The 25,639-nt window shown below is 43.4% G+C and overlaps 2 protein-coding genes across 22 annotated transcripts in view; one reads left to right on the top strand and one right to left on the bottom strand.

Moving 5' to 3' along the window:
* NCOR1 (nuclear receptor corepressor 1) overlaps positions 1 to 14,220 on the top strand; it is a 190,599-nt gene extending 176,379 nt beyond the window's left edge. For 12 of the 18 annotated variants that reach the window (XM_072640034.1, XM_072640032.1, XM_072640028.1 and 9 more), the window contains 5 exons: positions 822 to 964; positions 1,330 to 1,383; positions 3,461 to 3,682; positions 4,151 to 4,333; positions 13,695 to 14,220. In XM_072640034.1, the coding sequence (XP_072496135.1) occupies positions 822 to 964; positions 1,330 to 1,383; positions 3,461 to 3,682; positions 4,151 to 4,333; positions 13,695 to 13,882 (790 nt within the window). In that variant the 3' untranslated portion in view covers positions 13,883 to 14,220. Of the gene's footprint in view, positions 1 to 821; positions 965 to 1,329; positions 1,384 to 3,460; positions 3,683 to 4,150; positions 4,334 to 10,032; positions 10,383 to 13,694 lie in introns of all 18 variants that reach the window. The other 6 variants (XM_072640039.1, XM_072640035.1, XM_072640038.1 and 3 more) reach the window with 4 other exon arrangements.
* On the bottom strand, positions 12,075 to 25,534 carry TTC19 (tetratricopeptide repeat domain 19). Of its 4 annotated transcripts, XM_072640044.1 has the most exons (11): positions 25,106 to 25,427; positions 24,853 to 24,989; positions 24,251 to 24,361; positions 23,672 to 23,710; positions 23,328 to 23,384; positions 22,746 to 22,807; positions 22,107 to 22,201; positions 21,089 to 21,243; positions 19,517 to 19,679; positions 18,876 to 19,020; positions 12,075 to 12,298 (listed from the first exon to the last, which is right to left on the bottom strand). In XM_072640044.1, exons 1-10 carry the CDS (start codon positions 25,296 to 25,298, stop codon positions 18,893 to 18,895), a joined length of 1,140 nt encoding a protein of 379 aa, XP_072496145.1. In that variant the 5' UTR covers positions 25,299 to 25,427; the 3' UTR covers positions 12,075 to 12,298; positions 18,876 to 18,892. The 4 variants fall into 4 exon arrangements, with proteins under 4 accessions (XP_072496145.1, XP_072496147.1, XP_072496146.1 ...); XM_072640046.1 differs by lacking the exon at positions 12,075 to 12,298 and having other exon boundaries at positions 17,491 to 19,020; positions 25,106 to 25,534; XM_072640045.1 differs by lacking the exon at positions 12,075 to 12,298 and having other exon boundaries at positions 17,491 to 19,020; positions 24,853 to 24,986.
* Between the last annotated feature and the right edge of the window lie 105 nt (positions 25,535 to 25,639).

Here is a 25,639-nt window from a genome sequence, read left to right as displayed (position 1 = left end):
ACCAATCCCAGTGCTTTTTATAACTTTATTAAAGAACTTTATAATCCTTCATATGAGACTATGGAGTTCCTTCTTCTGTACCCCCATCTGAGGCTAGAATGTGCAGGTCTCTTTCTTGTCCCGGGGGTTATCATGCCATCATCTACTTCGGGGTCTGACATGAATTTAACCAAAATAATATGTCCATTCTTAAGGTATACTGCAGGTACCAGGACAGTGAGATTTCCATCTATAAACAGACTGAGCCTTTCTCATACTGTAGTTCATCCATCACAGGGCCTTGAGTGATTATTGCCACGCATTCTAGCCCCAGCTGGGAAGATGGCTTGTTTCTAGAGTTCTAGTTCAACTAACAGTTTCTAGGGATGAGTATCTTTAACATGGGTAATGTACTTTGCACAAAGCTTGAACTAACAGTGTACATGAAGAGTTTTTCCAGACCTTTATGAGAATTTGTTGAATGAGAGCTGGGGACGGGGGCGAGTGTAGGGAGGTAGCTGTGTCCTCAGATGGTTGTAGCAGCAGCATGGTTCAGAGGAAAGAGTCCTAGGGGTGGAAGCAGAGGACCTGGGTTCAAATGCTGACTGCTGCTCTGATCATTGTACCTCTGCATTCCCTTCTGGTTTATAATCCAGCTTAGACACTGAGGCTCAGCATTATTAAGAGGAGCACTCTTAACAATCAGTGGAAAAGGACCTTTTGATTGTCTGATAGATGGGAATCTTTTGGTGGCACTTGCAACACTCTTCTCAATGAGAGAGATTCCTGAATTCCTGTCGGGGGAACACTGTGATAACATGACATCATGGTCTTCTTCACAGGAATGATTCCCGCTCACCAGGAAGCATTAGCTACCTGCCTTCCTTCTTCACCAAGCTGGAAAACACTTCACCCATGGTGAAATCAAAGAAGCAGGAAATTTTTCGTAAGTTGAACTCCTCTGGTGGAGGTGACTCTGACATGGGTAAGTGGGACTTATTTTATTGGCTGAAAATGCAACTATGTATCTTAAGTGTACTAGTAGTGACACTCTTGAAGTCACGTTACTTCTCATCTCTCAAAACACATCAAAACTTTTATAATTTTGTAATTAAGGAAGAATTACTGAATAACCAATGACTGTTTATAGTAATAATGTAAAGATGTGGGTGAAAAATTGTAAAGATTGTCGGTACCTTAAATGGTGCCTCTAATGAGAAATGGGCTCTTAGGGTGGCGTGGAGAGGCTGAGACCCTGAAGCAATAAAGCTTTTGAGTACTAATTATCTGTTTTGATGTGCCATGATTGGTTCCAGATAGTGAACTTAAATATGCAATGTTTAATTCCAGCAGCTGCTCAGCCAGGAACTGAAATCTTTAATCTGCCAGCAGTCACTACCTCAGGTAAGACAAATAATGAAAACTTGCCTCTTGACTGAGGCTGAATGTGGCACAATGGGAAACTCACTGATTTTGCTTTTGACCTAAGTTCAAACCTTGACCCTGCTACTTAGTACCACTTACTGTCTTTTTTTAATTTAATTTTTATTTTCAGTTCCAAGTGTTCTGCCTTCCTCTGCTCCTCATCCATCTGTCTCAAAGGCAAGAAATACGATATCCACTATACATATAAAGTCATACAAAACATTTGTGCATTAGCCGTTTCTGTTCATACACACACACACACACACACACACACACACACACACACACACAAAGGCAAGGAAAATAAAGGAATATTCTGCACTCAGACCCTCAGTCCTCTGTCTGGAAGTGAATAGCCTTTTTACATCATGAGTCCTTTGGAGTTGTGGTGGATCACTGTATTGCTGAGAAGAGCTAAGTCACTCACAGGTGATCCTTGGACACACAGTATTTGCTCTTATGATGGGCAGTGTTCTCCTGGTTCTGCTCAGTTCACTTTGCATTGGTCCATGTAAGGCTTTTCCAAAATCATCCTCTTCCTCATTTCTTCTGCCATAATAATATTCCATTATCACATTCATATACCATAACTTATTCAGCCATTCCCCAACTGATGGACATCCTCTCCATTTCCAACTCTTTGCAACTACACAAAGAGTTCCTATAAACATTTTGTACACATAAGTCCTTTCCCTCTCTTTTTTTAAATCTCCTCTGGGTATAGATCTAGTAGTGGTTTTGCAGTTTTATAGTCTTTTGGGCACAGCTCCAAATTGTTCTCCAGAGTGGGTAGACCAGTTCATAACTCCACCAACAGGATATTAGTGACCCTGCTTTTCCACAACCCTTTCAGCATTTGTCTTTTTCCTTTTCTGTCATATTAGCCAATCTGATAGGTGTGAGGTGATACCTCAGAGTTTTAATTTGCCCATCTCTAATGATTAATGATTTAGAGTATTTTTTCTTATTACTATTGAGAGCTTTGATGTTATTCCTCTGAAAACTGCCTGTTCATATGATCCTTTGACCATTTATCAATTGGGAAATGGCTGTTATTTTTATCAATTTGATTTGGTTCTCTGTGTATTTGAGAAAAACTTACTGGAAAATTATTTCCCCAATTTTCCTCCTCTTCTAATCCTCACATTGATTTTGTTTGTGCAAAAACTGATCAGTTTTATGTAATTGAAAATTATTCATTTTACCTCTTGTACCACTAATTTTCTACGTGACTTTAGTCTCCGTTTAACCTCTCTGCACCTGTTTCCTCATCTGGACAACGGGAAAGTCAGATTAACTGATCCCATTCTACTCGTAGATATGGTCCTATTTATGAGATCTTGGAAAGTCACCTGACCCCTCTGAGCTTTTATAACATCGATAAATTAAGGGGGTTAATTTGACAAGGTAATAAATAATCTTTGATTCCTTTCACCTCTAAATCTCATGAATCTGGAATCATTGCACTCAGAGGCTACCTGATTATCCCCTAAATTAATAAGGTAGTGGAAATGAAGCAGCTGAGAAGAATTAGCTTAAAAGAATAGCACATTAATCATTTTAAAGGCAGGGAGAAAGAGAAGGCAGAGACAAGGTCTTAACCTAGGGGTTGGGAACTTTTTTTTTTAATGTTGACACTTGTATTGGTTTCCTTTGTAATCCTATGGATTTCATTTTATAAATATTAAAACATTATTTTGAAAAGGGATCCATAGGATTCACCAGACTATTGCCAGAAGAGTACTTGACACACTATTAAAACTCTGCTATAAGGAAACCAGAGGATAATGTCAGGATTTAAGGAAAAGTAACGTTAAGTGTTGGTTTAGCTGTGATTGGGGTTCACTTAGAAAAAGAAACAAAAATAGCAGTGGGCTGCCAGGCACCGAGCTACTTTTCATGAGTTGCTGAGTGAGAGACTGAGCTTGGATGCTGGTGGCATGTAAGAGTTCTGTGTTACCTAATTAATTTCAATTAATTTCTCTTTTTCTGCTGCTTTTTTGGCCCCAGTCTTCTTGTTGTAGCTCATTACATATTTGGATTCTTTTCTCTTCAGGCTCCATCAGTTCTAGAGGTCATTCTTTTGCGGATCCTGCCAGTAATCTGGGTCTAGAAGATATAATTAGGAAGGCTCTGATGGGAAATTTTGATGACAAAGGAGAAGATCATGGAGTTGTCTTGACACCACCTATGGGAGTAGTACCAGGCAGTTCGAACCCATCCATGTTGGGCAGTAGTGAAACACGCAGAGAGGAAACAAACCCATCGCCGAACTCTGGTAACGTTTGTTAAAAACTTATTGTGGCCATTTAAGTTAAGATTGCTTTTCAGAAGACATCAATTGGACCTACAACAGTGACACTGAGGTGTGAGAGAAACTGCCCACCTTTTCAGTGCTCAGAACGTGGAGGAAGTTCAGTGTTTGGTCATCAGCCTCTAAGAAGTCCTTACCCACCCCTGCTTTTAGGGAGAATGTGTTTAGACTGGAAATCAGAAAGAAAAGAATAAGAAATGTGTATGATCTTTCTACCATATTACAGATGTTACAACAGAGATAGGAATTTTTATTTCAGAGCATTTGTGCTCCCACAGAGGGTGCTCAATTATTCTTAAGCAGTTCTAAGTAATTTTGATTTCTCCAAGAGATTAGTTTACTTTCATTTGTATTCAGTTTAAGTGTGGTTTTTATCTTAGAACCCTGATGTATCAAGAACGATTTTTCTTTTAATATAAATCTTGCTTGCAGGTGGGGGAGTCAGCAAACCGAAGCTAATTGGCAAGTCAAATAGTAGAAAGTCTAAATCGCCCATTCCTGGGCAGGGCTACTTAGGAACTGAAAGACCTTCTTCAGTGTCATCTGTCCATTCAGAAGGAGACTATCACAGGCAGACACCTGTGTGGGCCTGGGAAGATCGGCCCTCTTCCACAGGTGAGAAACTTACTGGGGGCTGGAGAACAGCATTTCTGATCATTTACATTTATGTTTATTCATAGCTACTGTTTCTTTCTAAGGCAATAATTTTACATCTTGAGACTGTGTTCCCCATTAGTCACTGCTTAGTGCCCAGATTACTTTCCTGCACAGAATGTGGGTGTACAGAGCACAAATGCCTGACTTTGGTTTCTGATGAGAGACACAGGCAGGGATGGGTTAGGAAAGCAACTGATCCAATCAGTCACCTATGTAGTTTCTGAAACTAGTTGAGGCATCCATAAGCATATAGTTCAGAGCAAGTCAATGACCGTTTTTGGTGGATAGGCGTAAGCTTGTAGTCTCAGGTATTTTCATCATCTGATGCAGATGATCCCTAGGAGTAGGTGCCGCACGTGAGGCCTCTGAAATTTCCCCTTCATCCGGGCCTTCAGGCTCTGAAGTATTTGAAGTATTAAGTTCTACTCTGGGGCCTTGACTGTGACATAGACTTGACTCGGGCTTCTTGCAAGCTGTGCCCAGTGGAACGCATTTAAGTTAGGGCATATTTTGTCTGCCACATTTGGAAAAGGCTTGAGAATAGTGTCAACCCAGATGGCATGTACTTTCTGAGGACCAGCTTAAGGAAAGTACAAGGAGGCTCATCACCAAGGGGTGATCACTTTTTTTGGCCCCAGCAACATGACAAAAGGAAAAATACGAAATGGCCTTCTGCTCTCTGCAGCCTCTTCCTTTTCTGCTGTGATGGTACCAGAGTGACTGAAAAAGGTGGCATTTAAAAAGTAAACATCAACTCATGGTTACTGTACTTACAGTTGTAAGCATTTACTTAGAGGTTTAGGCTTTGCAAGGTATTTTATATATTATCTCATTTGATTCTCACAGCACCATGTGAAGTAGGTGCTATTTTATTATTCCCCATTTTACAGATGGCAAAACTAATCTTGAGAGAGATTAAGTGATTTGTCCAGAGTCACACGGGAAGGATCTGAGGTGAGGTAGGATGCAGACTCAGGGACGAGCCTGAGGAACTAAATTGCCCCTTTTAAAATGTAAGTGAAACCAGAAGACAAAAGAAAAGTGTAGCTGATTGGCAGAATGACTCACGAGGCAGGAATTGGCAGAGTTGGTTTTATCTTTGTCTTAGTCCATGTCTGCACTCCCTGCAAGTGCAAGTTTATGATCTGGAGAGACTGACTCTTAAAATCCATTTTTATAAAATACACTCAGCCAAGAGAAGTACCATTGCAGCTCTCCAGGTCACTCTGTATGGAGATGCACTCAGGTCAGTAATAGCCCATGCAGGAATAAATAGCCTGTCAGATCGGAAGTGTTGTCCTCCAGTCTTCATTCTGGTTTGAATAGGGTTCCCCATTTCAGGTCTCTATGCCCTGATCCTTCCCCAGTGGGTCCAAGCTCTGAGCAAAGACATTGTTCTACTCTAGTGTCTTGATCCTTTTATGGCCACAGGGGGAACACAAAAGTAGGAGAACAGGGAAAGATCTCTACAAAGGAAATTTTACCATAACCACTCCCCCAGGATATGAATAACTCATGTCATCAAATCTGGCAAATAATGCACCCAACTGGACATGAGGTCAGTGTAGTAACACATGCTAATTGTTGCTACACCAAGAAGACAGCAGTTTGAGCCAGAAAACCGGCTGTCAGATGCAGAAACATTCAGAGGCATCTTTGGTCCAAACACCTGTAGGAAATACTCTCTAGAAGCAGAAGCTAAGGGCTTACAGTGGCCCCCCCCTTGCTTAGAACTCATCTTGTGGCCTGTGGTGAGATCCTCCCTGCCTTTTGGTCAGCTTCCTAGGTTGTAGACCCCCTCCCTGTGGCCACCACTTCCCCCTAATAGAAACATCCACCAAAGACAGTGAAAACAAATTCTTTGGTTCAAAGTGTTGTGAAATCCCCTGCACAGCCCCTGACCCTTATCTGTCTCTAGACAGAAGGACTAATTCAGCAACTCACCCTACTACCACGCTTCTGCCCCCACCCCCACCTCTTCAGTGTAGTTTGAATCTGCTATCCTTTCATTGTCAAACCCTCTTTGGGATTTCAGGGAAATGATTTACCTAAACCACCCAAGAGTACAAAGTGGGACTGAGGGCAGAAGCTGCCTTTGCAAAGCAACTAGTCCTTGTAGTGAAAGCCAAAAAAACCACACCTGGTCTGATATTATTATGAAATTTAGCCTGTCCCATTGTTGTTCTCAGTGAAGCCAGTTCTGTCCACAGCATCATTTCAGCTACCCAAGGAACAACATGGTTGTTGGTATGTGCTGACAGGACCCAGCCTGCTATAGAAATAGTCACCCTTTGTAGAACATCAGCAGAGTGCCACTACCTAGCCTCTCCTGCCCCCACAAGGAGGCCTCACTTGCTAGTCTAGCATGGGACGCTAACCAGTCCACACAAACAAGCATCAAAGCAGTTTTTAGCTTCCATATTATCACAAAGAGGTGGCCAGAGCTGACAGTAGAAGTGGCAGGTGGTCTGAAAAAATTGCCCTTCAGAGGTCAACAGTCTATTTCATGGACAGTTCAGTGGTGAAGGCTTGGCACATTTCTGAGTTCTGCCCATCCTATTAAAGTTCATGTTTGTGGTATAGTTTGAAATCTCCACCATGCTCTCCAGGGAGACCCACTGCCAGAGGGGCACAGTGCACAAAGACTTGGGCACATCAAGGAGTGTCCGTGAACTTGCCCTAATGTCATGGGCTAGGTTGATAAAATAACAGCCTCCACCCACCCAGCAAACCACCCTACCCTCAGGTTACTTTATGTCTGTAATAGAGGCCCATCTTACTTGTCATCCTGCCATCTTGATCCAGACAGAAATCTTTCTGCTGACTGCCTAATCCTCTCCCCTCCATGGAATCCCCAGGGATGTTAATCCCTTAACTTCCTGTGGGAAGAACTGAATGAGTTTTGGGAGCATTCTTGATGATCTAAATTTTGTAAGGTCATGTTACATGGAAGTTGGTAGAGGGTAAACTGGGCAGATGGATCTCCTTCTTTTGGTATTTACTAACTGGGAAATTATGGGGCTGGTTATCACCCTGTTTTAATAATTAGATCTATAACTCCCTCCTAGAAAAGCCCTCTGGCCTTTCCATCCTTTCAGAATAAGCCACCCTGAAGAGGGTACCACCACTCAGGTCTGCTGACTATCCAGGAAGCTTCGCCTTGATAAATCCAAATTTCAAAAGAGTACCTGACCGAGCAGAACGAATACTTTCCCAGAGCTTAGCTCTGATGTCTTCTGAAATAGGCTATTCCTAAGAGTTGGGGGTTTGTTTCGTCAGTAAGAATTACAGAGTCAATTAAGAACTCTTTGCATTTTCAATTAGTGAGCACCCTCCTTAGCTTGCCTTCAGATTGTAAAAGGATGGGAGGGAGTTCATCCTTAGAGGGCCAAGATTCCTAGCATAACCCACAGGGGCAGATACAGGTTTCCTATCCCTACTGTATAAAACAGGAGAGTGGCTAGCTAATTTCCCCAACTTAGAAAATTCAGCTTCATTAAAGAAGTCGTTGTCTACTCCCATTGGCCAGAAATTAGCTAGTTAGCCAAGTCTTTAAAGCCTTGTCCTTCTAACAGTATTTAGTTGGCAAGCATCTCATCTCCTTCCCCATCCTAATCTTTTCCAATTCTCCTATCAAAGTGCACCTTGGGATAGTGGTAGCACATACCTTCTTGGTCCCAGTGTTTGAAGAAGGCCTGGCTTGGGTAAAGATGAACAGGAAGAACCAGCATAAGAAGAATCTTTCTCCAGTCCCCATTCTCCTCCCAAACTTCATCTCTTATTTTTCTGGAGCAACAAGTTGTTTTAGAGTCCCATCAGATGGTCCCAGCAGCATCACTAAGGGGAGAGGAGTTGCTTCCACTTTCACCTGGACTGTCACAAATTCCAACAATTTGTTTGCCACCTTCTGTGTAGCATCATTGGCTCAGACACATTTAATTTCATTTTTGTTCATTTCATGGTCATCTTCTCAATAACTATTAGGAATAGCCAAGGAACAGTGAATCCAGCGGTGTTTTTACCCCCTCGCTAACTCTCTCACTGAACCCAGTTGGCCAACTTGTGTGGATGTGCAGCTTTGTCCCAGCGATGGAATTCATCACCCACAGCCTCTAATTTCTGGGCCACCAAATACAGGGACTAATATGTAGCCATCCTGGCAATAGGAGCACACTGCTCTTCCCCATTGCCATTCCCCTCTCCTAACAAGCCACAAACTCACTGTCAGCCTCATCAGATCCTGCTGCCTACACCAGATGTCTTAGGCCAGATTTATGTTTGCCCCAAACACAAGATTACAATCTGAGAAATTGAATCAGTGAGACATAATTTTTTTAAAAAGATAACCCTATTACTAAATACTAGTACTCATAAAGAATATTTCTATAGCTCTCCAGATCTTTGCCTATCGCAGGGTACCCAGGTCAGAAATGACAATAATCTCTTTGGAATAAAGGGAAATAGAAGAGCTTTGTTTCCTTCTTGATAAGTTTGTATAAGATTTCCCCCAAAAGCATTAAGCCTGTCTGGTTCCTCTGGTCTTCCATGGCTACAGGCTATCCATGTGCTTAAAATTAAGCCAGGCTTATGTGGCTTTCATTAGCCCCATAGGTCCCGAGACCTAGGAGAAGCAAACAATGCCTAAGACATACAGAGATTGCAAGAAATATTTCATAACACATTTGGCCATCTTATATTAATGGTGCTCTTTGTAAGCATTTGTGACATCACCATGAAATTACATGTAGCACATGCACAAGTGATTTGCAGAAGATGAGAGAATAGAGAAATTACATGAAGAAGAGATCTCCCCCTCCCCACCCCATTAAGTCAGCATACACTTTGATATGCTCAGTGATTTCAGTACAAAGATGGGTGTGAGGGAGGATGGTGAAAAACATGTTGGAAAATGTGCTTAAGCAATAAGAAACAAGAGGCCAAGGGTTTGTACGCTGCACAGAAGCCTCGCTCTTATGTGATGAATCAGGGGTTCTTAACCTGTTAGAGTCTGTAAACTTTAAAAAAAAAAAAAGATATCTTGATAACTTTCAAGATGATTGATTTCCTTTATAATCTCATATATTTTATTTTATGCATTTAAAAATTTTATTCTGAAGAGTCCATACACTTCACCAGATTGTCACAGGCGCCCATGGCACAAAAACGGTTAAGAACTCCTATCTAAATAATTTGTTCAAGTCAGATTGGGAGCATATGCCAAGTACCAAATACCATTTTTTAAATGAAATTGATTATATTTTAACAGACGGGAGATTAATTGTAACTGATTTGGCATATAGGCCCACCTATGGTGTGGTGTACAGTCAGGCCTTCAGCTTCTTAGAACAAAGATAATGTGAATTTGTAAAACCAGAATAACGAAGACAAAAGAAAAATGCAGAGTTCAATTAAAAAAAAAACAAAAGCAATAAATTCAACCTGACCTATTGAAATAAGATGTTTGTGGATGCCCCCAAATGAGAAATAGAGCCAGATTGTAGCCATTTCCCTAAAGAAGTTGCCATAGTGGGGAAACCAAGAGAGCCTAGAAACCACCTCAGCCAGCATACAGTTAATCTCCTGACCAAACCGAGAGATACGTGCGGCAGCTAACAGCAATGTTGGTTTCGAATATAAATGCCTTTGTAAAATCTTAGGGAGGAGGATCGTGGAAGATTATGAACAGTATCGCCTCATAAGACAGTGAGAGCTGTGGAGAGAAAGGCAAGATTAAAAGAAGCATGGAGAAAGACCTGACTGAGCAGTCGTCCTGAAGACTTGGAATGATGGGATTGGGAGGAAAACAGACAGAAATGGAAGCTCTTTGTAAAGACTTTATCACAAACTCTCTTCGTCATGAAGGCCAATGGGGCCGCCACCTTTGGACTAGCATCCTAGTTTCTGATGTATACTGCATGAGGAAGCAGAAATGGCATTCAAAGAACACAAAGCTGGACCTAACCAAGGGTACACAGAGGAGGTCCATGCTGGAGGCACCCCATTTCAGGTATATGTAAGAGGGAAGGGATACCAAAAGTGCAGAAGGAAGTCAGACTTTGTCACCAGACAGGGGCCGTATCCATACTTAACTGTTTGTACACATTGTTTATGATGATCTGTACATTGAGGGCACCCTTGGAGGTGTGACAAGGGAACAGGCCAGCTTTCACAAATGCTGTGCTACTTAATCTCAATCACACAGTGGATTGAAAGGGGCAGAGTGTGTAGGATCCTACCTTGCTTCCTGTTTGTTGGCTACTAAAAAAACAAAAGTGATTCAGTAGGGGCAAGATACCACCTTCAGGGCCTTCCTTCAGCAAAGTATTTCTACCATACATGGCAGCCTACAAGATACTTTGAAAGATAGAACATATTTCTTTATTCAAACATGTTTGTTAACATCAAGCAAAGAAAATAAAAACCAGGAAGATATGCTTGTAAGTGACAGAGGTAAGTCCAGTGCAGACCCTAATCAATCAACAAGCATTTCTTAAGTGATTACTCTTTACCAGGCACTGTGCTTAGGTGCTGGTGGTATGACTACTCAAAGAACTTAAATTCTGCTGAAGGGAAACTCCTTGTGTACAGGTGAGTAAAAACACTCATAACAGAGGAAATCAGACAAGGGTGATGGAGGCAGCCTTTAAGCTGTCCCCCAAGCTCAGAGAGTAGAGCCCTGGAGTCTGAGCCCTGCTTGTGTGAAGGCTGAGTCTGGAAGAGAGCAAGGAGGCCAGTTTGGCCATAGATCCTGAGGGGAATAAAGTGTCTAAGCAGACCGGCACCAGGATGCAGGCTTTAAAAGCCCAATGGAGAAGTCTTTGTGTTTTGTCCTTAAAAGGCACTAGCTAGCTGCTGATGCTGAGGAGTCACATGGTCAGACTAAATTAAAGAGGGTGAGGTTCTCCAGATACATCTATTTGTGGATGGCATCATGCAGATTGCAAAGAGACCCAGAGTACTGCAGAACATCTTAGGCAAGATCAGCCTGACTCTTCATACAGGAAAGCCAAGTGGATGAAGCATGCCTGCTGTGTGGTAGACAACAGGCAGCTGGCTAGGCCCTCTGTAGAGTGTGTCTGTCACTCCCTCTGTCTTGGACAGATAATGTATATGAACAGTGAGTTGGGCCCAGGATAGAACGGAGGGGAAGAGTGAGCTAACTGGACTTTAGGAAATTGTATAGTGCTTTTATTAATATCAGACTTCTTCCTGAAGCAAAGGCCCATATTTTAATCCCATTATTCTTCCAGTAATGATGTATGGCTGCGATTCATGAGATATCACACTCTCCAAAGGACTGTGAGAGAGGATCACCCAAAGGGCAGCACTACTGCTCATGGACAAATGAAGAATTGAGAGAAATGCATGACCAGAGGGCTCTATCACGTAGGGAAAGCCAGGGAGGACCAGGGCACAGCCACAGTGTTCCATTGCTACCCATGTGGTATCAAGATAGAAGAAGAAGAAGTCTCTCAGCATATTGGTGGGAGGGGGAGGGGACCGCTGAGACATGTGCAGGAGCACAGAGATGAAAATCACGCAGCATGCACATGGATGTGTTGGGACCTGCACTGCTGGAAGAGGAGATGGTCAGTTCATCAGCGTATATATTTAGTGATGTTTAGAAGTTGAAATCAAAGAATCAGAGAATGGGAAAGGGTGCGAGGAGGTTCTATTTTTTTAGCCCAAAGCTTCCAAGCTTTTTTTTTTTTTAAATTTTTTCTCATATTTTAACATCATCTTCTTTTCCCAATATATCCTTTCCTGTTCCCTCACCCTGAGATCCATTCATTATAGCAGAATAAATGAGGAAAACTATTCAGCAAAATTTATCACCATATTGATCAGCTCCAACAGTATATATGCAGTATTCCATGTCCGTAGTGTCACATCTTTGCAAAGAAGGCAGGTTCATTCTCATATCTGTTTCAGAATCAAATTTAGTCATTATTAAAGAATATTCCATTTTAATTTATTTTTGTTTATATTGGATATAGTTGCCTTTTTATATATGATTTTCCTGGTTTTACAGAGCTTAATTCTTAAGCTGTCATCTCAAAAAATGCTCTATGGCACACATATGTTTTTGTGTGTATGGTAGGTCTAGAAAGAGAATTCTGTCTGACCTCTTAGCCTACATTTTGGTGGCAATATAAAACTAATAGTGATCATAAATTAGTTTTAGAATTACCTGAGGTCTCTTTAGTGGGAAAGAGACATCCAGTGGGAAAGAATAAATTGAACATCCTCTGCTACCCACAATTGATTCATGAATTATATATAACTGTCATATCATGGTAACTTCGTTCTTCAACCAATATTCCTCATAGCACAGAAGGGGAAGAACTTTGAACTTGGGGTCTTGAAGAGCCAGGTTTTGAATTACTGTGTGATAATGGGCAAGTCACATAAATATTTTTGTCCTCACTACCTCACACGGTTGTGGTAAAGAAAGTGCTTTGTAAAGCTTAAAGCACTATCCAGGGGTGATTTCTCACTCATTATTCTAACATTATTACAATGTATCAGCTAAAGACTTCCTACTGCAGCAGCAGGCTACAAAAAAATCAGTCTGATTAAATCTAGCTCAGAGAAATGATTGTCTCCAAGTTCTCAAGCAATTGAGAATTCTGTGTTCCTCGATGGAGCTGGCAGGGGTGAGAGTCGCTGAGGGATTTATGGGAAATAAGTCATAGATGCCAGCATGCCCGGAGCATCCCCATGGCCTGTTCCCTCAGCAGCCTGTACACCTGTTCTCCCTCCCCCTCCTGGATCCAGGGCAGCTACTTTATTTGCCCCTGAACCTTCAGCCCCTTCCCTTGAGTTACGGACTTCAGCAGTCGAAGCACTATTCTGCTAGTAAATCATGTGCCATAAAGCCATTCTTCAGTTTTCTTTTTTCATACTCAATAAAAGAGATTTAAATATTTTTATTGGCCGTATTTTCTTGCGTCTTCAGTCATTTTATTCTTCTTTGTTCCGTCTTCACACACCTTATGACAATATTATTAAACAAGCATGGAAGGGGACCCATGGAGAGTCCCAAACACTGCTGGGTGATGGGTGCAGTCTGTCAGACACCTTTGTTATTAAATAGGTCACGTTTCTGTGGCCTGTAAGTGGTCCGAGGGAGAGCCACTGGCTCCCACCTGTCCTCATGGTGCCTGTTCCCCAGTGTGACGTTACCTCTTCATTCTAACAGCTTTTATCATGTCCCGCGTAGCTTTGTGACCATTCTTGTTCAGTTCTACAGAAGGAAATTAAGCTTTCCTAAAGCCATACGCATTGATCAATAAAAGCCAAATTTTATTTTTGGCAGGTTCAACGCAGTTCCCTTTCAACCCTTTGACGATGCGGATGCTCAGCAGTACACCGCCAACATCGATGGCATGTGCCCCCTCATCTGTGAGCCAAGCAGCTGCTCACCCACCAAACAGGATGTGGGAGAGAGAACCCGCCCCGCTGCTGTCTTCACAATATGAGACGCTGTCAGACAGTGATGAATGAACTATGCACGGATTGACACCAGGAGGGAGGGGTCTTTAGGTTTTTTTGTGTTGTTTTTTTTTTTTTCTCAATTGCGGGTCTAAAAAACTGTCTCTTGACTTGTGCCCAAAGAGACTTTCCAGGAGAGCCAGGGCCACACACGATGAAGAAATGATGGGATCTCATTTGGAGAGCCAAGTATAAAAATGACTGTGATAGTGGAGGGTGGAAATCCTGAAGATAAATATGTAAAGAGTTTTTAAAAAGTGGACAATTCCTGTTCTACATCTATTTGTAAAGAAAAGCATAATGTCTTTAAATCATTCTTCTGTAAATAGAGATGACCTTTTTGCAGTGTTTTCCCCTCGCTATAGTATCTGGTGTACTTACTTATGTTCCAATCAGCGCATCATTGACTTTGGGGGGTCATTTTTGTGATTTTTTTTTTTAAAGCAACTTACTGCGTGACTTCATAGCTCTAGCCTTCCAAACCACCTCACCGAGGCCTTGTTACATTACATTGGCCATCACGGGCATTGTATTTTAATGATGTGTTTCTCCTTACATTTTCCCAGTGATGTTAAAAATCTTTATGAAAATACTGAGCTCTTCAGATGGACCCTGCGACAGAATTGAGTCAGCAAGCAGGAGAGAACACACTTCCTTCATTTAAAAAGTATTCTGCCACATTTGTACATTTTTTTCAGTGCAGTCTTTTAGTTTTAATTTTTTAAAAACCGAGCACTGCAGCAATATTATTGCATGGGTTTGTGAAGATTGTTTGAAAAGGAAGAGGCTGCTCATATGAGGTGCACCTCACTGTAATGCACACTGGTGACTTAACTATGACCCTAGGGATTTTTCTTTGATGCAGTCCAAACAGGCTACTGCCTGCCTCCCATCTCTGTGGCCCTAGAGAGTGGGCCTGGGGGTCTCAGGTTCCTGGGGAGGTTTTAACTTTCCCTTCTTGTTGTGTAGGCTTGCTTTTTTTTTCTGGAGTTTTGTAGAGCAATCAAACTGCTTAGCCAGTCTCAAGATATTTTAGATTCTGTGCTCTACAGTACTGAACAGTGTGTGATTCACTGTTTAAATTTAACATATTTTTGTTCTTTGCACAAACTCGTACTTATCCTCCCTCTGCTTCCCGGTTTTGGGGCCAAGCTTAGTGTTAAACAACCTAACTGCATTGGCTAATGGAACTAGTTTTAAATTGGAGTAAGGAATTATTTATGGTCCAAGACTATCTTCCTAATCTCATGAATCACTACCTGCTGAATTTTAGATGTTTATCACAACAGAAGGCAGGCACCAATCTATCCCCACTGTCCCTTTGGGAAAATGCCAGGTTTGTTTGGGTGTAAAATGGGTATAAATAGAGTCAGGTACAATTTAAAATTTGCTGGGATTAATATACACTGAACTGCCAAGAGTATCCACTGTCGTCGGTGTGTACATTTTAGAGAAGCCTGGGCCTCTCGAGGTTCGTTAAGAGAAATCCCGAAGGAGTTAAAATATTTACTTTCTGATACTTGAAAGATGGCCATCTGTGTTAACTTGGCTCTGTGATTACCTCAGATTTATAATGGGATGATTACATCTGATTATTGTTCAGTTTTAACCAGGGGAAATTTCTAGAATCCGAATGATTTTACTGATTCATGTTGTTAGTCCACAGGCCGCAGTTGTTACAATATTTTTCTAGATGCTTGAAAATCCAAACTCACCAAAAAGTGGGGAGGGAATCCTATTCTTGGCCAATAGTTTTCTAAGATGATTTTTTTTTTGATGTGACAGAAGTCAAAATATAGAGACTTAAGTTACTTTTCAGATCTAATTGTGGACCCATGATGCTTTGCCGTACTGATGCTTTGCCTCACTCCTGGAAAAGGAAACCAAAAACTCCCCACACAACTCATGTACAATTTGAAATATTGTTCTATTTAATCTCTAGGAGGAGGTCATTTTCTGTTTGTACAGTTGGACAGAATCCTCATTGGTCCATTAAGCCCAATCCTACCTGACCAAGAATCCTCTCTCCAGGAGGCCTGCCATCTTCTCACATAATTCATTTCACTTTTAGGCAGCTCTGCTTGTTAGGGGAAAAAAAAAAGTTCTTTCTACGTCAAGTCTCAATCTGCCTCGTGGCACCTTCTGCCCGTTTCTCCATGCAGTGTCTGTGTCCTCTGGCATCAAGCAGAACACAGCTGATTGCTCCTTCTTATGACAGCCATTCCGTTCCTACTTCTCTGACACACAAGAAAGTTGGGGTATTTTAAATGGCTTAGTCTGTGGAATGACTCCAGAGCATCTACTTTGGTTAGAGCATGAATTGGTAGCCATGGTGGTTTCTGTGAATATGACAAGTCTTGGTCCTCCCTCCCTTTAGCACATCCCCTCCAAGTGAAGCTGCCTTTGCCCACCGATTTTCCGGCCTTCTGAAGTTCTGTTCTTGGAATTGAACCTTAAGCCAGCCCCCTCATGGACTCCAGCACCCAGGGCCCAAGTGGAGATTGGTTGGAATGCCAGGCACCTTATGGAGTTGGTTCTGTCTTGTTCCACTCATGGTTTGCAAAAGCAGTCAGACAACATTTTAAGTGCTGATTTATGATCTGTGCTTTCACAATGTTTCCATCTTGGTATGTTCACCGATTCTGATTTGAAAACATTTAAGACTTGAAAACCCATGTGTAATGATAAAATTTCATTTCTCCCCTTCCTTCATTCTCCCTCCCCCACACACAATGTCTTTAGTAGTCAGTGACTTCTGGATTCAGACCAATCAATAAAAGGGGATCAGCTAGTTCTCCATTTGCTTTGTGGCCTCGTTTTACAACAGTGCAGACAAGCCTCACTGGGAACAATATGATTTGGGGCTCCCTCCAGTGGAAGACAGTTCCTCCCCAGAGAATTTTCCCAAACCCCTGAGATGGCTAGGCCACCCTGGAAATCTCTAGATTAAAATGGAAAAATAATTAAGCGTGTCTAAGCAAACTTGCTTCTGAGTAAGTGCTAAAGCAGGAGTAGGAAGGCAGAGATACAGGTTGGGAGCAAGCCATTTACCCTCCCCCCCATCGCTACCTCTTCAGCCCCCCAGGTGAGCTTAGTTAACTAAACCTTTCCTTGTGAAGCACCAGTTTTATCTGTCAAAACTTACATAGAGAAGATTTAACTAGTCTTTCTTCGGGATTTTTTGAAGAAAGTAGGTCAGCAAATGATTTAGACCTTCTTTCAGAATCTTACACCATTTATCCTATATGTGAATTATCCTTTCATTCTCCCATTCCCTAGGATCCTGGACCCTAAGACTCTTTGTTTTTTGGTTTGTCTTTTTTGGACCAGATCTGGGATTTCATTTCACTAGGGTGAGCCTAGAGATCTTCCAATACACAGAGAGATCCACATCCAGTGCCACTGGGAGGTGAAGAGATGTGCCCAATGTCACATGGCCAGAATGGGTCAAAAACCCAGCACTTTGCAGGCCAGCTCCATCCACTGGGCCATCCTGCCTCTGTATTTGCTATGTGCCTCACACAACTTAAACATTTTTTTCAGTCTGAGCCAAACTAATAAAAAGCCCGCCAGGATTCCTTTAACGTATACTAGATTTAAAAAATTATTCAATACATAAGTGATCTTGGTGTCTAGTTTATTACTTAGGATCATCCAATCCACAGACGTACCAAAAATATTACTAGTACACCCATTCCATGGATGGCATACAAATAGTTAAGTTTACATTCATCACTAGTTATGTAGATAAACTGTCACTTTTCCCTGGGCAAGTGGTCATTTGTAAGACAAAATTTCATGAGATGTGAATAAGTGTGTGTGATTGCTTAAGTGTTCAATTTCAAGTGTAGCAGGTCTAAATTAGTACATGGGAGATTAAATCTCACCCATATTAGGTGAGACTGAAGTGACAGGTTTCTTTCCTTCTCCCAGGATTTTAATAGGTTCATTTAAGAATAAATAATTAAAAGCTCTAGAGATTTGAAAGACACAATTTCACAATAAACAGTTTCCTGCAGAAACTTAATAGCTCACTCCAGTTAACTATGACTCAGTGATTCCTACTATTTTGGACTCAGCTGCCAGGAGTGTTAAGAATGTTAGAAGCCTTATCCATCATCCATTTAGAACGTTGGAGCACTTCCAAAAGCAGGCAGCTGTTTCATTTCCAGCTGCCCTGCTTAGCAGTCCCATTTATGAAAACCTAATTCTGGATAGTGGGCAGAACAAGTTCACTGATTATGAGCCTGGCACATAAGTGCCAGTGAGCTATACTTTTAAAATAACAATTTGGTGAAATGTCGTGGTCGCCCGTGACTAAGCCATTTTTAATGTCATTTTTTTCTTTTGGTGCCCACTAGCAAAAAACAGAATGTGGCTTCTACCACAAGTTACAAGTTAGAGTTGAAGTGGTGTGTATATCCTGAAAGACAAAATTTCCCTTTGCAAAGAAGCTAACTTAAGACTTCAATCTCTGATCTGTTTGGTACAAACTGCTCTTTCTACACAAACAGAGAAGAGCAAAGAGGCTACAGAAAAGAGGTGGGCACTAATGTCATATTTTTAAAAATCATAATGAAAACCCAAGTTAAGGCCAGGCCTTTCATGACCCTCTGAACAGCACCAAGAAAGATTGCTGAATTCTAAATCAGTGATCTAATTCTAAGAGCTGCTGTTATGCCCCAAAACAAGTCAGGCCTTGAAAAAGAGGTTTCTTCTCTACCATTCTAGGTGACTCGGTAATAAAAGCTACACTTTCCATTCTGTTCCCATAAAACAGAGTCCAACACTGAGAACAAAGCTCAAATCTGAGTGGCTTGCAGAAAAAGGACTGGTATACAGTATGTTTTGTTTGACTTTTGAGGGATGGGGGGGTAGAGTTAAGCATCAAATACAAATGATTTCAAGCCATTTGTTTAGGTATTTCGGACTAGAATTACATTACTTGGACCTTCCTCTTGGTTCAGGGACGTCACCACCCTGCCCCCCAGCCCGAGAGATTTACCCCTAGGTGAAACAGAGTCAAAGGCCTCTAGTGCTAGCCAGTTCAGTCAGCTCCTCCTTGATGTGCTCGATGGAAGCCACGTCTCCCTTTAGCTCAGCCTCTTTCAGGGCCTCCTCATAGACATATTTGGCTTCAACAAAGCTCGCTAAAACCAGGAAGGGAAAGCAGAAAACTTTTAAAAATAGGAAGCCCAAGGGAAAGACTTCAAGAATTTAAAGGATTAAATAGGCTTCTAAATGATCCCCTCCTCTGCTAGAGCTGAGTTTGGGGAGAGAAGTCCAGAGGTAGGAGGAGCTGGCATCAAAGATGCCCTCCTGGGCTCCTGAGTTGGGAGGCCTCCATCTGACCTGGAGGGTCTTCATCCTGACACAGTTACAAGAATCAAAGGAGGTCACATATGGCTAATTCTCTGCCAACACAGGCCTAGCAATATGGTGGCCATTCCAGCTTTCAGTGACCTCTTCTGATCTACTCTTCAATAAGAGGATGCAAAGGGACAAAAAAGAATCTCCAGGAGGGAGGTGCTATCTCTAAATGCTTCCTGTATCCTCTCCTCTGCTGGCAGGGTGTCTTCCTCCCTTGCTGTCTCCTATACTTTTATTTAGGACCCTCCCCCATTTATCTTCCCTCCTCCCCAATACCTTTGTGCATCAATATCCCTGCCATGTTGCTGAGCACTCGGTGAAGCTCAGGGTGCTCAATCTGCCTTGCCAGTTCCGATGCCCTTTTCACATACGTGTAGGCCTCGTCAAAGCGGCCTTGTGCATCCAAGGTAGTGGCCAGGTCGTTCATTAGCACTACAGTCTGCATCAAAAAAAAATGCAAAGGCAGCTTGGATAGTGTGGGCATTGGCACCCTTCTCTGTTTTCCCAGGGTGCCTTGGTCATGCTGGCATCATCATCGCATACAAGCAAATACACACACAAAATACACAAGCAAAAAATGGTCAGTCACATGGGGATTGCTAGTCATGTTTTCAAATAAAATACACAGGAGTATCAAGGAACCCAATTCTACTGAAACAAAGATGTCATTTTGTTCCCCTCCCCTGAAATCCATCTGTGGAGCCTGTGTTAAGAAGCCCTGCCCTTGACCTTTTCCCGTTAGCAAATGTTTCGAGACATACAGCTTTTTCACCTTGTAAGCTCCAAACATCTCCTAACTAGCAGAATAAAACTTCCCACTGAGCCTAGAGGGGGCCTTTCCAGAAGCCTCACCTCCGCAGAACACATATGACTCCACAATTACTGAAAAAGCTGCCCCAAACAGACAGAAAAACTAGATGCTTTACACACTAGGAAAATGCCTTCAGTACTCTGTATACAGTTTTGACAAGCAGAGTTACAGAACCTATCCCCCAAACAAGGAAGGAAACAAAAGCTAAGTGGGGCCATTTGGTGTAGGAAGCTGCCCCAGGATTCAGCATAATAACTGGGGTTCAGAAGGCTCTTCAGTTTTAAGGAAAAGCTTAAATTGTGTCCAACTGTTGGAGGAGGCGGAGAAGCCCAAACAGCTTCAGAAGCTGCGGACAGCTTAAGGAAGTAGGCTCACCCTTGTCCTCAACAACACAAACCACTCGATTCTCCAATTCAACCAGATAAAGCCATCACATACTATTGGTCTGAGATTTGCTTCTCAAATTTCCTGCTCACCTTATGCTGGAACTTAGTGAAAATGTCTACACTGACCACCTCCATCACTTCCCCTCTCACCTCCTCCAGGCTTCAGACTATTTTTATCATTTTTTTGGTTCTTTCTCTGGAGAGTTTCCAGCTCTACTTGGGCTTTCTATAAGTGTGGTAAACAGCAGGGACATGCTGGCTGGCAAAGGAAAACCTAGCCTGGTTCTGAACAAGAAGGGGATGTGTTCTATTTGATTTCTAGAGCCCCTCTGACGATAGTCAGCATGGTACTGGTCTTTCTGGCTACAGCAACACCAACAGCCCATGTCTTCAGGGAACAACTCCCCCCAGAATAACTCAGGGAATAAGTTACTTCACCCACACTCAGACCAAAGGTCATCTATTCCAGTTTTACTCACTGATCCAAAAGCAGTTCTATCTCTTCCCATTCTTCCTTCTAACAGTATAGCATTTCCTATTCTGAATGTAGAAATTTCACCTTAGACTTCTTCACCCTGATTTTTAAGGCAGGATAATGAACGCACAGCCCTCTACCAATAAGCCACCAAGGTAGCAAGCAGCAGTTGTCACCTGTGGGTGTCTTTCTCCTCGTATCTCTCTGGAAATCTGCAACGCTTTTTCGTACATTTTTTGTGCATCAGACAGTCGGCTGATATCAAGGAGGTATCGAGCATAGGAGTCATAGCACATGCCCAGAAGGAGATGAGTATTGGCTTTCTCTTCAGCTAAAAATCAAGCAAGACCATGTGGATGGAAGGGAAATGAGAGATCGTCCCTCCCTCCCAGCTTCCGATGCCATGGCCTCATTCCCTTGTGAATCAACCCATCAGTCCCTGAGAATCCCAGCTCCTAGATATCAATGTGAGACAAGCAGCAGCATCACTGCACTGCCACTACCAGGACCCATGTAATTATACCCCAATCTCAGAATCAAAGTAGGTTCTATTCATTCATTGATGAAAACTGCTGTCAAGAGAGTTGGGACAGTTAATGGTCACTTGCCCATGGAAGGCAGAAATGGTTTAGATACCTAGAAACTGACTTAGAGTTAACTTCCAGACTTTATTTTTTGCAGTTATTAAGTATCTGATGGTCTGGAAATTCCCCATACTTCAAACTGAATTCAGGAGTTAAAGTTTCCCACATTATTCATCCTACTTCCAGTTAATTAATCTATTAACTTGCTGGCGTTGGAAAGTTTGAACTTTAACACATTAGCCAGAGAAATTCTGTCCTTTCTGAGTTTGCTACATGCCTGACTCCCATTTTTTGGAGGTTAAGAAATTAGGTATTTTAAATTAAAAGATCCAGACTTGCAGCTGAGCTGAGTACAGGAAGGAAAACATCAATGTCTTCCTCTTTCAGCTTCCTAAAGGATCGTGGGCTGTATGCTCATTAAAAGGTGGCAGTGAAAGTGGCCATATCTGCTCAGTGATTGTCTCCAAAGCAATAGCAGAAAATACAAACCACTTTCTGATCAGTACCCAAAGTACATAATTCATCTCTCTTCCACTTTAACTAAGAAACTTCCTTCTCTTTTCTGCAGTGCATTAGGAAATCCCTCTCAGGTGAGACCTGGATTCCTTACCTGGCATAATTTCTTCTGTTAATGCCTTCTCTCTTGTGATTTTTCTCTCCAGGGTTGAAATGCAGAACTCGTAGCCAGCAAAAGCAAATTCCTGTCTGTAATGCAAAGAGCAGGGACGAGCAGTTCACCTTCAAGCTCCCTGACATTCTGCAGGGGGATCAGGGTCAGACTTCTCTTTCGTCCAACTAAGGCTTGAGTCACCACCAGAAAGGGACGTGTGAAATGGGAAGATGGCAATAAGTCAAGGCTCTCAGAGCTCCTACCCACTCACCACTCAAACCTCCTCTCTTAAAAAGTTTTTTGAGGGATATGTACCAGGTGCATTACCACACAATTTCTGTGATGGAGATATTCCAATTCTGACACTGATCAATTGTTTGCAGCTGAGTCAGACTCTGTAAATGTTTTTCCCCTGGCCATGAAAGCAGCATATCAATCCAAGCCCATATGATAAAGTAGGCCACAGCCAAACTGAAATGAATTTCTGGGATGCCAGACAAAGTTGATGGTTTCTGACCCTCTGAAAAGCAGGTAGTTTTACAAGAGTGTTTTTTCCGACATCCCAAGTCAAAAGTCTTCCCTCCAGCACCAAGCCTGCCCTGTGAGGCCTGCTATCCTAAGGGCCCTACCTTAACTTACCTTTTCAGAGTAGCATAGATACTGGCCAACTTTAGGGATATTTCAATTATTGCATTGTCCTCCTATTGGAAGAAAAAGACATTTAAAGACAATTCCTTCCGAGATCATTTTAGGTAATAATCACTGTCATTTATATAACATGCTAAGGCTTACACAGACCATCATTTAAATTACCTGGTTTTAGCTCATAATAACCCTGTGGGGATACATTTTTCAGATCAGGAAACTGAGCCTGAAAGGTTAACTGACTTGTCCAAAGTCCTACTGTTGGCTCTGACCCTAAGTCTCCCTCTAGCACTCCAAGTACCAACCCGTATCATATGACCTCATGCATCAGGGTACTGCCTCATGGTCTGTGTGTTCCTCATTGTCACAGTTAAAAGCTCAATTAAGAAACCACTACACTCCTGGCATATCAGGCAGCATGGCTGCAGGCTGGCATTCCTATTTTGAGGTGGAAGATGGAGAATTAGAAGGGTGGTTTTACTGTGGTTAGACATAAAATATACACTAAGAGAAATGCCCTTTCATGAAGATGCTAATTTGGAACCACTCACAGTTAACAAAAATTACTATTCTTACCTGCTTCATGCCTCCAATCAGGAGATGGCTCATTGTTGCTTTAAAAAGCTTTTCTGCCTAAAATAAGAAATTGTATAAGTGGTCCCACCATTCCACAAAGGGTCACAGAAAACACTAGGATGAGGGTTCCCAACAAGGGGTTTACAGAATAACTCTCTAAAAGGACATTAAGAGGTGACAGAAGATGGCAGGGCTCCTGAGCTTATCTATTTATAGATCTTAAGGAACGCTGTGATACAGTACGACTTCAACTTAAATGAGTTCATCTGATCTCCAGACAAAGATCTCCTGGAATTTCAAGCCTAATTTTTCATGATTCAGAGTCTAATAAAACACTTGCTTACTTTTTCAAGCTGATTCCTCATGAACGCTAAATTAGCCATCTGTAAAGGAAAGAGAAGTCAAATCAACATTACTTTTCCAATTGGTGCACTGCCTCCATCATTTTTATCAGAATCTAAGACCTTTTCCCCTCTATTTTCTTAAAGTGAGAGATGAGTATGACCAAAGGACCATCACTAACTAGAAGTCATCACTGCACAAGGAGACTGATGGGCATATATTTCAAACCGTGCTGATAAAGACCAGGCTAGCACTTAACCATTTCTTAAAATTCCCTGAATATTTACAGAAGTATTAATATGTAGTGGAGCATTCTGGTGAATTTTCAGCTCCTCCTACAATGCTTGACACACAGTAGGCTCTTCGTAACTGCTTGCGGATTGACTATGCATAAGAATTGAGCTTATAATCATCAACAACCCCCTCCAACGTTGAAATTAAACTCATCTGACAGATGGAAAAAGCGAGAAACCTAAAAGTCAACTTATATGTTTTGTCCTCTTGAGACCCAGAAACAGAAAGCAGGAGGCTTAGCAAGCCCTCTCCTGCTTTTGGCCCAGCAACAGTATGAGAAGAATTACCATATCATAGGTGTAGATGATGGCCTTCTTGATATCTGCCTTATGAGCAAGATGAAGGGCCTCGTGTAAAATGCGCTCTGCCTCCTCCGGGTCCTTTTTCATAATACTCAGCTGCAGGCAGAGAGTGCAAAGGAAAACATCAAAGGAGGGACAGCAATGCAACCTGGCTAGTGATTTTATATATACGTACATATATATGTATATGTGTGTATGTATGTATGTGTGCATGTGTGTACATGCGTGTGTATGTGTGCGCACGTGTACATGCATGCATGCGTGTATGGGTGTGCACATACATATGTATAAACGTACATATGTAAGTATATTATATACTTTTCTTTATTTCCTTAAATATTCCCCCATTACATTAAAAAACTAACCCTCCCCGCCTCGGCCCCCCCCTTTCTCCCCGAGAAGGCAGGGGGGAAGCTGACTGCGCACGTGGCGTCAGGCACACGTTATTTCCACCTTTATTCCGCCCAGCTCTTACCACGGATGGTCTCGGGGGCGGGCGGTGGGCTGGAGGGAGGCCCCCGGGCCTGGGGACGCTGGAGGGCGGCATTTCCCCCCTCCCCGCAGGTCTTCACGGGGGGCCTCCTCACCTTGGCCCGCTTGAGCATTTCGATGATCCTGAGCTCGGTCTCGGAGGGCGGGCTCTCCACCTCCTCGTCTTCCTCCTCCTCCTCCTCCTCCTCCTCCACCTCGGCGGGGGCGCTTTTGAAGAACCACGACAAGGCTGCTGGCGAGAGGGGGCGGGCCCGGTCACCACGGCAACGCAGCGCCGTCCCCACGGCAACGCGCGCCCCGCCGCCCCCCGCCGCCCCCGGCTCCCGCCCGCGCCGGGCCCCGGCTCACCCGCCAGCGCCACCACGCACAGCCCGCGGGCGGAGCGGCCCTGTCCGAGGCGGGAGGGCTTGGCGGCCACGTCGGCGCTTCGCCGGCCGCCGCCGCGGGGCCCCGCCAGCAGCAGCCGCGCGTAGCCCCTCCGACGCCGGCCCGCGGCCGCCAAGAGGCCCCGGCCGAGGCTGCGACTCAGCGGGCCCCACATCCCGGGCTCCGTCCGCGTCCGGAAGGAGCGGGCGGCTCGGGACAGCGAGTCACGCGGCCGCCTTCCGGCCTCGGCAGCTTCTCCCGGAGGAGCCGGGCGCGCAGGGGGGGCCCCGGGAGGACGGGGGTGGGGGGAGGCCCGGCCGTGGCACCGGCCTCGCAGCTCCAGCTCCGACACTCCGGGGGAGCCGCCGGCAGCTAGGCAGGCCGGCCCAGGCTCCGCCCTCTCCCCTCCCCGGGCCCCGCCTTCGGCCCTACCACGTGCCCAGGAGTCCCGCCCCCCGTGTCGTGGAAGCTTCCCCGGCCCCCTACTTCCGGGGACGGAGGCCGAACGGCCCCAAA

Source organism: Notamacropus eugenii, chromosome 2, assembly GCF_028372415.1.
Source record: "Notamacropus eugenii isolate mMacEug1 chromosome 2, mMacEug1.pri_v2, whole genome shotgun sequence".
In the NCBI taxonomy this organism is placed as follows: domain Eukaryota; kingdom Metazoa; phylum Chordata; class Mammalia; order Diprotodontia; family Macropodidae; genus Notamacropus; species Notamacropus eugenii.
This window is presented reverse-complemented; position numbering and strand designations above follow the sequence as displayed.